The sequence below is a fragment of the Erithacus rubecula genome, assembly GCF_903797595.1.
Source record: "Erithacus rubecula genome assembly, chromosome: 6".
Taxonomy (NCBI): domain Eukaryota; kingdom Metazoa; phylum Chordata; class Aves; order Passeriformes; family Muscicapidae; genus Erithacus; species Erithacus rubecula.
The window spans coordinates 6,029,054-6,041,402 of record NC_136688.1 but is presented as its reverse complement, the minus strand read 5'-3'; the positions used below and the strand labels follow the sequence as shown (position 1 = coordinate 6,041,402).

At 36.6% G+C, this 12,349-nt stretch overlaps 1 protein-coding gene across 12 annotated transcripts in view; it reads right to left on the bottom strand.

Moving 5' to 3' along the window:
• PLEKHA7 (pleckstrin homology domain containing A7) overlaps nucleotides 1–12,349 on the bottom strand; it is a 142,512-nt gene that overhangs the window by 35,351 nt on the left and 94,812 nt on the right. For 10 of the 12 annotated variants that reach the window (XM_079307906.1, XM_079307909.1, XM_079307902.1 and 7 more), the window contains 4 exons: nucleotides 11,058–11,130; nucleotides 9,771–9,871; nucleotides 3,467–3,645; nucleotides 1,197–1,682 (listed from right to left, as the gene is read on the bottom strand). In XM_079307906.1, the coding sequence (XP_079164032.1) occupies nucleotides 1,197–1,682; nucleotides 3,467–3,645; nucleotides 9,771–9,871; nucleotides 11,058–11,130 (839 nt within the window). The remainder of the gene's footprint in view (nucleotides 1–1,196; nucleotides 1,683–3,466; nucleotides 3,646–9,770; nucleotides 9,872–11,057; nucleotides 11,131–12,349) is intronic. The other 2 variants (XM_079307907.1, XM_079307910.1) reach the window with 1 other exon arrangement.

The window sequence follows — 12,349 nt, the reverse complement described above, 5'->3', positions numbered from 1 at the left end:
AATCAATCTGTGTAATATGAACTAACTTACCAAGCACTTTTTTTCATTAAACTCATATTCTTTTGGGAAGTACTGATTGATATCCAAGCAAAAAAAGATGGAAGTTAATTGACTCTAGCAGTCTAAAAGAGCATTAAATAATATAAAAAAGTAAGAAAGCTTTTTCAAGGGTAATTTCAAAAATAAAAGAGTAGAAGAATGGACTTCCACACAAAATTAGCTACCCTTAAACTTCTTACTGGCTCTGAATTGACAAACATTAGCTTTAAAAAGCATTTTAAAAATCCCAAAATGTTTTCTCCATCCTAAACACCACATGCCAATGTCTCTTGTTTGTTTATACTATAATTAGATTTGAGCAGATTTATAAAACACTAATTCAGTAGAATAAGCATATTTGAAAAATCCTCACAAGTAGCATCAAGCCCAACTGTTTTTCCTGCCACTTGACACAAGGTGACATTCTAAACAGATGCACATATTCACCACTTCATTTTTCCAACTGGTACTTAATCTAACTTTGAAAGCAAAACAATTATGAGAATTTTCACACTACAAAAGCATTCCAGTGTGCATTTCACCTATTGGAACAATTATGTAAGTTTCAGGGACAAGAAAAGAGAATCCTGGAGACCATCCTAGGACACCTTCTTTAACTAAATGAATATATGGAGACCTTTCAATACGAGACCTACAATGTGACTCTGAGTGCAGTGATCTGATATGGAGGAGTGAATGGATGCTTGGAACAGGAACAGAAGAGAGAAGGAAAGTCATGAGCATTCTTTACTTTTTAAAGTGGGAAAAAAACAATTACCTATCAATTATATTGTGCAATTATTTATGAGTAAGAGGTAACTGAGGGTTGCATTTCACTTTCTGGCTCTTCAAAATTTAAGAAAATTTTAAGAAGCTTTAAGCATCCACAGTGATTAAAAGAAGGAAAATAAAATAGCATGCTAATCTCACTTATTCTGTTTATAATACTGTGACAACACTAAAGAGATTTGATTAGCCAATCCCATATTGGCTTTCCAGGAGATAAATGCCTGAAAAATACCATTCTGCATTGAAGGCAAAATTGTCTCTGTAAAACAGTGTTCTGATTTGCACCAAAGGTATTACTAGCACACATTTTCCTTTAATTTAAGAAAATGCCACTTGGCCATCTAGTTAAAGATGGGCTTATTACTAACCTTTTTGTGTCTCCTTTCTGGACTTTAACCCAGTGCTCCACTTGAGCCATGTTACTTTTCCTTTGAAACTGCTTATCAGGATTTGTCCTGGGAACAAACCCTCTTTTATATGAGCCAGTACCATTCTGCTCCACTAGGCCAGCACTCATACTTAATGAACTAGGAAGGGTTCCATTCTTCTCAGCTGGCTGGGGCTGAGCTACTTGGGACCTCGCTGCATTCGTTAAGTCTGGAAATAATGAATCAGCTTCTGTTAACGCATGCTTAGCCTTTCCCTTTTTGGTTTCCAGAGTTTCTTTTCTGTGCATGTAACGCTCCTCCTCCTCCTTTTCTCTTCTTATCTCTTCACGCTTATCGTATCCAAGCATTTCAGCTGATTTCTGATAGCTTTCCTTTGTGTCTGTAATCTCTGCCTTCACACACTCTTTGCAGGCATCCACATGATTGACCTGGGGAACAGCTTGCTGATCCACTCTTTCAGTTTCCCTGAAAAGAAAATGCGTGTCAGTAATGAACACTGTTTAGCTGTGAAAAGTTGGTGTGGCCTTGTGGCTCTTTTACAAAGGATACTCACAAAATCACAGAATGTGATAAATTTGCCATGTTACATACACATGCCAAGCAAAACTCAGCTGCTATCCCAGTTAGACAAAAGTTACCTTTACTGTGCTGTCAAGGAAGCAGAAGTTACATATATATATATATATATATATATATATCTACCTGTAAAAATGACTGAAAATACTAGCATTTTATCAAAGCAGTGTTCAGCATAACATTATGTACAAAAAAGCTGTAAATAAAAAATTCTTCCTATCCTATGAAACACTCAAAGCCAAAAAACCAAAACTAAGCTGCCCACTGCTCATGGCAAAATATCAAAATAGTCTTTCCTATAGGTGCCTCAAGGACTGGTCACTTCTGGCCAAGAGAACAGAGCAATAGCTACATTTAAGTCAGTATTACTGCCTAGGGAATTTCTATTGAAAAGCTACTCCTGAAGAAAAAAATGCTCCATGCTGCTGTGCATACTAGTTTATTTATTTACCTTATTGCCTAAATAATATCAGAAATCTTGATATTAAAATTTGACACACTATAAAATTTGAGGACTCTAAGTCTCATGTTGCTTTTGACACATAACATACCTCCTTTGCAATTTTCATCATCTCCTTATAACACTAAGCTTCTCAACATCTTTTGTTTCTCTCACAATGTAATGACTTCTCTCTGATCTCATGTAGCACCTCATCTCTGAAACTAAGTTCAGCTTCTTTAAAGCTTTGTAGAAAGTCTATTGGGAATAAGTTCCATGACAAAATTGTTTTCACTTCAGTCTTATTAGAAATGAATAGTCTGCTAAGCAGTAAGGACATTGGATCAATGTTTTCTGATTTGCCAGACTTCTCCAATTCTTCTTTCAATTATTCCTGTCCTTACAAAGGAGATAAAGAAACCAGATTGTTTCTTGAAATTTAAATTAAATCTAGAAAGTTTTAACACAAGATCATAGAGGATGTAAAGTTCTAGAAGAGATGCTGATCTTTTGCTTATATTTGAGCAGTCAGAAGACAGCAGTGTGAGGTAGTCAGAGGAACTGCACCATAACATTTCCCTCCTCACAGCCCACAGTGGTTACAGCAGGGCTGTCTCACAGAACAGTCTTCCTTCACATGGAGGAGTAGGGAAAGAATCACATTCCAAAGCCAAAACATCAGAAAGGCTACATCAATTTAAAGAAAAGGAAAAAAACAGAAGTACATTTTGGCACAGATGATTTTGTTCATTATCAGTTCATACCTGCATAAATTAGTTGACATCCATTAATTCTATACATTTATGATTTACCCATCTTCAGCATTCTTTTCCCCCTTAACAGCACTTCAATCCTAGTTCTAAACACTCATTTGAAAGAACTCATCAAACTTCTGTTCCTTCTCTTTTACTACTCTTTCCCAAATGCTGCCAATTGACTGTTGCAGGTGTATGCATCTTCTCACAGAAACTGGAACTTTTTATCTGAAATTCCCTAAAACATTATATATACAGAGAAATTCATCCAGGTGACTAAATGTGGGCACACAACTTGCATGCATACACGGATACTAAACACCAGGTTTTCTTAATTAATATCAGTTAACTGTTTGGCAACAGAATGAAAATTAAAATTATGCCTGCATCCACAAACAGCAGTGCCATACACCATCGTGGGTGCAATTTATGTAAGATACATTAAATATTTTTTGTTAAAGCCTCCCAGTGGCACTTGCCTCTTCAGTGAGGAGCGTGTCTGCATGAGAGCAGCCTGATTCATAGCCCTGATCCAGGCATTCATATCCTCCTGGGTGTCAGCACTGAAGTAGTAAGTCCTCATCCCTGTGTGCTCTGCCTGAGAGCCAATGACAGAATTCTTGTTATAAATATATGCTCGCATACCTGTGTGAACAGCCTGGAAGGAAAAAAGAAGAAATAAAAGTCAGCTCTTTTCACCTTTCTCCCCCGCCCTCCAAAATAATTAAAAACAACTTTTCAGATTCCTTGACTGTTTCTTGAATTTGGGGTGAATTACTGCACTGCCACAATGGGCTGTAAGTGCAGTAAACTCAAAAGGCAGTCCAACTTTTACTGACATTCTTCTGCCTCTTTCTAGAAATATTAAGCTGAAAGTCCAGTGCTTCTGATTTTCACAGTGGGAAATTTCAGCTTTTCTTTTTCTTTTAATTGATACATTTCATTTGCCATAAATACCTCACTAAACAAATTGATGAAATCTCTATACTAAACAAATTGAAGAAATTCTCAATGAGATGTGCATCAGCAAGCCAATTTTCCCAGCTCATTTAATCGAGAAATTTATTCACACAAAAGAGACAAAAATCTTACATTTAAAGCAATTAAACTGCTTATTCAAAAATCAATTATAATGCATGTTAAGATCTTTTGGTTAAAGCGTGCACTTGAACATGTATTAGCTGCAAAGTCACAAGACTTACTGATAAAAGTTAGTAATACTGGTGGTATTATCACAGCACATAAAATATTGACAATTATCTCTGCACACTAAAATACTCCATGAAATTCCACTGCAAACTAGAGGTACTGGGAAATTCCTCTATAAATATATTCAATATTCAAATGGATTCAATATGGAGTATCTTTGTAACCCTAGGCTAGTTGAATTTAATCAAATCTCATCCATGTTTGTATTAGCAATAGTATAAATGTTACCAAATAATATAAGTCCTGAAACACTTCATATCAGCAGGGAGAGATTAAACTCCTTACTTACCTAAAAAACCTGAAGATAGTATACCCTGCTTGAAAGCTCTTGTAATATTAAAATTAAACTAGTAATCTAAACTTATTTGTATAAAACTAAGCCTGCTATCACACACGAAAACTAATAGCATTAAATACTGCTGACATGGGTTTTTTAAAAAAGAAAAAAAAAATTGTATCAAATTTTAAATTTGGCTACATCTGTTTCTAAAGGGTGAATGTATTTTGCAAATCCTACCTAAAAAATGGGTCTTTTTGTATTGATGAAGTCCTCTCCCCCTCATTATTCAAAATCATATTAAAAAAATAAATTTTGTAGAGACAATCATAAATGGCTTCAGAAATACAACAGTTTTGATAAAACCCAGGCTATTTAATCCAGAGCAGCCCTTCCTAAACATTATAACTTCAGTTGTTTACCTAGAATTTCCCAAATTACCATGACCTTAGAGACTTGTATCAACAACTCCAAGAGCAAAATATGTGCTTGCTGTTACAGTATTACAGTGCCTTAAGTAAGTTCTGTGCAAATTTTCCTGCCTTCCTATGGCAGGCTGTTCCCCTGAACGTGTGAAACGTGGCCTTTCCCTTCTGTGCCTCAAGCAAGGAAGGCTGAGTTTGTTTTGAAAACTGGAGTCTGAAGTAGAACAGCCAGATAGGAAAAGAGGAGGAGGAGAAGGAAGAGAAGGGAAAGGTTACATAAAGAAGTGAAGACTCAAGAGTCTCCACTTCCCAACAACACTGGCTGAAAAGGGAATACAAGGTGGTTTCTTCTCAATTCCCACCATTCCTGCCTACCAGAACACAGGGAAACAGGATTTACTCACATTAAACAACAGTTCTGATCAATCACATATTTAGAAATCAGAGAACTTTATTAATTTTTGCTTGGTTGAGTTCTTTGGTTTTTCTTTGTTGTTATTGGGGGTTGTCTTTTTTTGCTTAATTTTCAGAACATGAGAATGCTCAAAGCAAACATGATTTAGAAGCATTAATTCATTACAATTTACAGTTACCATCCAGTGTATGAAGAGACCAAAAACTGGCAGCTCCAGATATAAAGGAAAATGGTGACTTTAATGTGAGATCTTGTGACTACACAGTTCCTTCATGGAGCAGGTTGATCCCACAGAAGGTGCTAAAATTCAGAAGTGAATCAATTCCTGCAGCAAAGCAGACTATGCATGTCCTACTGTACATGATGCACATAAAACCATTCACTGGTTTTATACTTGCTTTAAAAAACCAGAATTTTGGGTAACTATCTGCAGAGACTGCATACCACACCCAAGGAATGGATTTAACAGCTGTCTTAATTGACCTGTATGCCCTGATCAACATACCCCACTTGTGTTCTAGGTTTCTCTTTGAACACAGCTGGAAGCACTGCCTAAGAGGCTGCAGGTGAAAGCCTTTTGCAGTATCAAAATGCAGTCTCTCTCATAACACAATATCCTGAAGTTCACAATATATAACACTGGTTAAGGGAAAATCCAAATTCATATCAGTTATTTATTAGTAGTGTGTTTTATATGCAAGAAAGCCACTTTGTGACAATGTCCTGTAGCTGTCCCTGCTGGCAGACAAAAGCTAGCAGGCCTTGTGGGTTTGGGATTTTTTTTAAAGCCAAAGCTATTAGAAGGGCTACAGCATACTAAAAAGCCTAAAACACAGCACATGCTCACATGTACTCCATACACACAACAGGGAAAATAATATTGGTACCTAGTCATGCATTCAGATGCCTTAATGTGGATAGATTGAGAAGAAAAGCAGTCTCTCTCCCATAGTGCACAGTAGGAGAAATGGACAGTAAACCCCAAGAGCATATCAACAGGACAAGACAAGAACAAAAAAATTAAACAAGTTAAAATCATTATAAGATTCATATTAAAAAAAATGCAACAAAAAAACCCACATATTAAAAAAAAAAACCTTAACAAAAGACTGTACTAAAAGTAATGCCTACAGCAGTTATGTTCACCTCCCCTTGTTCAAAATACCTGAGAAAAAAGCCACCATTCACAGAACAGAGGGGGGATAACTAAGGGAACAGTTTTCTAATAACTGTAATCTTTCCAAGTTAGTTCTGTCAATAACCTGTAATATGTAGAAAATTCTTCCTTCTCCTGAATTTTGATATTTATTAATCCTTTCTGAGCAAATATTGAAATAGTACTCTGAGCCTTGAAATAGTACTCTGAGCCTTTACCATAAATTCAACTACAACCTAACTCATCTTTCACCCTGAAATAATACTGAGCTTTTTGAGGATTTCTAGAAGCCCAAACTCTCCCCTCTTTCAAATTCAAAAACAGCATCTTCAAATTCACAACCCTTGGCATTTCTTCACCTGACTCCTCAGACCCAGTGCAATATAAGGATGCAATGCTGATTCAGAGAACATAAAGGAACAAACTGTCTTTTGCTTGGTTTTTTTTTTTTTTTTTTTTTGGGTTTTTTTAAGGAAAACCATTGAGATCAAAGAAAAAAGATAGGCAGTTTGTCCTGCTCTCAGCAGTCTAACCAATGGACAAACACTTCCATTACTAAGACCAATTAAAAATAATTTCCATGTTTGAGGACAACAAGGCCTCTCAAGAGACTGTTATGACACAAATCTCCATAAACTGATACTATTCCTGTCCACAACTACTGTATTATTACAAAGTACAGTCAATACTCTGTTAATCACAGGAAGTATTTCCAGCTATATATCATTGCTTTTCAAGCCTTCCCACATTAAAATCTAAACACTGAATTTGTGCTCACTCATGTTGGTACCACCAAAAACTATTATTTTAAAATGCAGTGATTAGATTAACAAAAACATCTTTAGGAGGCAAGCTGCTGAACCAAATATGCAGAAAGGATCCTGTAGTTCTAAGCTCACATACAGCTTAGGGACAGTGGCTTCCAACTAGTCACAGCACTTTGCTTGGCACAAATGAAGGAAGTGACAAAACTGTCAAGAGTCAAAAACTGTATCCACATAGAGACCTAAAAGCACAGTTTCTAAACAAAAAAATTAAATGAACACACTGTTATATTTTAAAAAAGGGGTTTGATTGCATTTCAAAAGCCTGTGTGTAGTTATGCAGACCTAAAATTGTTAAATGCCCAAAGAGACACAAACATTTAAGCTGACCCTCAGGACATGATGAAAGGAAAATGATTTTGAGAACTCCTACACCACACATTTTAACACTGTGCAGGGTTTAACACAGACCCCAGTGAGCAAGTATTTTACAAGCCTCCTTCTAACCAAATCACATGCAAAAAGCACCAATGTATTTGCTTAGCAAATTTCCTCCCTCTAAGTTTTGCAAACAAAAGAGTTGAATTTTTTTACAGTTTTGCTGTTTCCCTAGCTTCCAAACTCATTGCTATTTCAAGTGGGAGCCAATCCCTCTGTTGTAACAGAAGATTTACAACAATCTCAATCAAGAGCAGGCCAAATGTAAAATGCTCCATGGTGCATTCCCCCACTCATTCAGACCTTAAATGCAAAAAAAAGAGTCTATTCTTTATTTTGGGCTTAATCTGCCTGTGTGTTCTATTTTTGTCTGTGAGACAGAATGTCCCTCTGTGCTCTGGGCTCGAGGTGCTCTGAAGAGATGAGATAAAGGTAATGGGTGTGCTCTGCTATGGGGTGCCCACTGAACACTGGTGTTGAGCAGGGTCTGTACCACAGGAACAGTGCAAAATCCTCCTGCTGCTGTCCTTGGAGTTGGGGCTAACTAAAATCAAACTGCAGCATCCAGCCTGAAGTCAATCAACAAATACCTAAAGCAGAGTTAAAACTGGCCTGACAAACTGATACACGAAATATGGATTTTTTTACAGAGTTTTCTAGCATAAACTTTCTCTTGCTATCAACACCCTATTTCTATCTATATCAACCTTTTAGTAATGACCTTATGTTCAAAGTCTCAGGTTACTGGCTCATGATACTTTCAACAAAAGGCTCAGACTAAATACCTGGTAGAGCTCATACAGGTATGATACCCTAAAATGAACAGGGGAAGTCTGCATTTGCTTCTGGAAAGGTTTAACCACGACCAAACCATGGATTCCACTCCACTTGGCCAGTGGTGACTAAGCATGTGCAAACACCATCTGAATAAAAAGCAGAGAACCCTGGAAGAGTACACTGAGTTCTCCTCTTTCAGTTTCCTCCTAGGAAAAGGCTCTAGAAAAGCAGGGCTTTATGAATCACACTGAGTAAATACTGGAGGTAGAATGTTTTTCTTAAACAAAGATTTCTTTGTAGCTTTATCCTGATAACTCATGCTCAATGCATTTGAAAAAGTACAATAAACATTTCCACAAAGTGCACTGGATCTTTTTCAAACACATTTTCCAAGTTAATATTTGCTTTATAAATTTCAAACCATCATCCACTTGAACATAGTATTGGAAGTAATAAAAAGCACCTCAAAAAATCAAAATGCAAAAAAAAAATCAGATGTTCTTCACATTTCAGCACAGAAAATATGTAAACAGAGATTCCTTCTAGATCTCCTAAAGTATGCCTGATCAAAATCTGATTTGTAAATTACTTTTAAAGTACATAACTGATTTGCTTGATAGAAAAACAGGTTGTGCTCTGAAATTAAATCTGCCACAGGCACAGAAGTTTCTGAACTTTGCCTAAGTGCTGCAGTTTTGACAATCATTTGGAGACAGGTTTTTGCACTATCAAGCACTATATTTCATATATTATATTTCATATCTGTGGGCTATTATAATGAAGACTAGAACTGTAAAATATACAATTTTATTTATTTTCAGAAAAAAACACAAAACCACCCTCAAACTATATCAAACAAGAGTACTTTTTCCATTAAAAAGTCCACAGCACTTAGGATGGCTAAGTGCTGTCATTTTCTAGCTCTGAGATCTGAGTCGATTCTTTTCTTAACAAAAAAAACCAAAAAAACCACCACAACATAACCAAAGAGACCTCAGTCCATTATGAAATCAAGTACTCTATTACAAAGTAAATAAGTCCTGGAACAACTTGTCAATACTAATTTCTGACTTTAGAAACAGGCTCTTTACTCAAAAACACTTCATTAAGCTCTAAGGACACTTAGAAGTAACAGACATCAATGTCAATTCATAAGCAAAAAAAAAAGTGCTATGTCACATTTGAACAGGCAGTCAATAAACCTGTCTGCCTTTAAAAACTAGTAACAAGTAAAACAGGAAAACAGGTGATGTTCTTGTTTACATCAGCAGCTTTTCTAATACAAATAAACTATGATTAGCTGATAAGTTTTGCAAATGTACCTTAAAAGAAAATTTGCGATTTATCCGATCTTCAGGTCCAACTGGAGATATTACATAACTAGGCAATGGGATGCTCCCCAGAACAGACTCTTCTCTGCTGTCTGTAGAATAAAAAAACTGAATTTAATTCCCTGCATTGCTCAGTGGGCTAACAATATATTCTCCTTTATGAAAGAGAAAACAGGCATTAAGTAGAAACAACAGTGGTTCAGAATGAATATATGGAAAAGCATTTTGCCAAGGACAGAGCAGCAGGAGCACAGGCCAAGGAAGAAGCTGTACCATCTCCATCCTTGGAGTTTTTCAATGCCTGACTTGATTAAACCCTGGGCTGACTCCTCTCCTGACCCTGCTTTCACCAGGCACTGTGATGGGACCCTTCTTGAAGTCCCTTCTGATGTGAATTCACTACTTATGACTCAACACCAATAATATATCCAAAAAATGTTTTTGTCTTAAATAAAAAAGATTGGAGATTGTTTTCTTACCCAGATTGGGTTTTTATTGAGGTTTTTTCTGGGTTTTTTTGGGGGGTGGGGGTTGGATGTCACATTTTAGCTTCAGCCAGAAGAATACACTTCAAGATTAAAGCTTATTGTGCCAAATGAACAGTGACAGGCTGCAAAAACATGATGGACCTTCCATTTAGCACTGTACATCCAGACAAATTGCTATAATTAGGAAATCTCTCTTACTGCTGGCTCCAAGCAGAAAAGCAGCATCTAGAAATATGAATTCCAAGTCTGATATTCTGTAATGCTTTCCAAAAATTGTAGCATGTGAAGTATTCAAAACTTGAAAATAACCTTATGTAATACCTAGTTTGGTTTAAGATCGTATCTAACCTTTTTTTTTTTTTTTTTCTTTTTTGGTAGAATTGCTGGATTCAGAAATTCTCCCTCTTACTTGGATTAAAACTGAACTAATGCCCTGATCTGACCATAGCACATTCTCAAAAAACTCAGATTTCCACGTGCAAGCAAGTAGGTACCAGACCACAGACCAGAGATGGGATAAATCTTATTTATTCCAGTCGGATGTTCTGCAACATAAACCATGGCATGCACCAAACATAAATTATGTGAAAAAATATCATACAGCATCCTTTGCTTCCCATACCCTGGCCTAGAACTTGCTGTGCATTTAAGATGCCTGGCCAAACAATTGTTTCACTGTTCATCTCAGAACAACTAACTTCATCTGAAGAGCTCAGTTAGTTCAAGCATTCACAGTGATTTCTACAAGTGAACTGTTCAGACTAGCTCCAAACAGCTAATATCTACTCACCTTTGTAGTAAAACAAACAATAATCAGCAAGCACAAACCATCGTCTCTTCCATAATCGCATTCCAGAGCTGTCCTGACAATGCAAGAAATGAGGTACACTTGTCATTTAAGGAAAGTTAACAGACACTGTGTTGACCAGTAGTTTAGCAGAAGTTTACCTAAATATGACTTCTCATTGCAAAACAAATGGTTTATAGCTTTGCAAAATACTGTGCACCATGTAAGGTAAGAGGCAAAACATCCAGCTATAAAATAACGAGGGCAGAATATTCAAACTGCCAATTTTCATTAAGTAATTAAACCCTCATCCCAAACAGCATTCAGATTAACCTTGTACACAACCAATACTTATTTTATCTGCTCAGATTTATCTGCAATAAGGAAAGAAAGTGTATTTCTGGATGGCACAAACTCCAACCAAGACTGCCTGCAGACCAAAATGAAAATCACTACACAGCTGTGAAGTACGACCTCACATTTCAGGCAATGATATCCTATAATTCAATCACCATATGCTACCCATGCCTAAAATGTAATTTAATCAAATATTCCTTAGGAAATAAAACAGGATGCATAATGTGCAAATTTTAATGAAGTATAATATAATATGCCTGTGGAGATATATATAGATATAGATATATATAACCTTGTCAAAATGAGTAATATTTGCATTGAAATTAATTTCTGAAGCTTTTAAAATTTCCAGATTATAACCTAGGCAAGTACAACTTCTTCAGCTCAGGTAGACTTTTATGAGACCAGCAGCATAAAAAGCACCTTCAGGTTTTAAGGGCTTACAAGCAAAGGTTAGGGGACGGAAGGAAATAGGATATACAACACTGACCTAGCTATTCCCCTCCTCCTTTCTGCCATCAAATTAAGTATGAAAGGACTTTCTTCCCTTCCCATTTTCACACTACAAGGCTGGCAACACATACTGTGTCTGAGTTCTGATTCTGTCCTGAAAACTAATGGACTTGGGTAGTGAATGTCAACAGAGCTGAGAGCAGAACACAGCAGAATTACATCAACCCAGCCAGGAGGAAGCAGACAGCTGGCAGCTATTTCACTTTCCTGTGCATGTTAAACCATAATTTTAAGCCTCAGATTTCAGCCTTCTCCTACCCAACCCTAAATCTAGCTGCTGGATCTCTGGTGATAATCTGCTAGACATGGGCTACCAAATGAGAAGCAGGGGAATTGTTCTCACATGACAAACAGCTTAATTTACTTATCACACTCAAAGATGTGTTTCTGCCAGCTTTAGAGTTCAAGATATAGCAGCTGTAGAA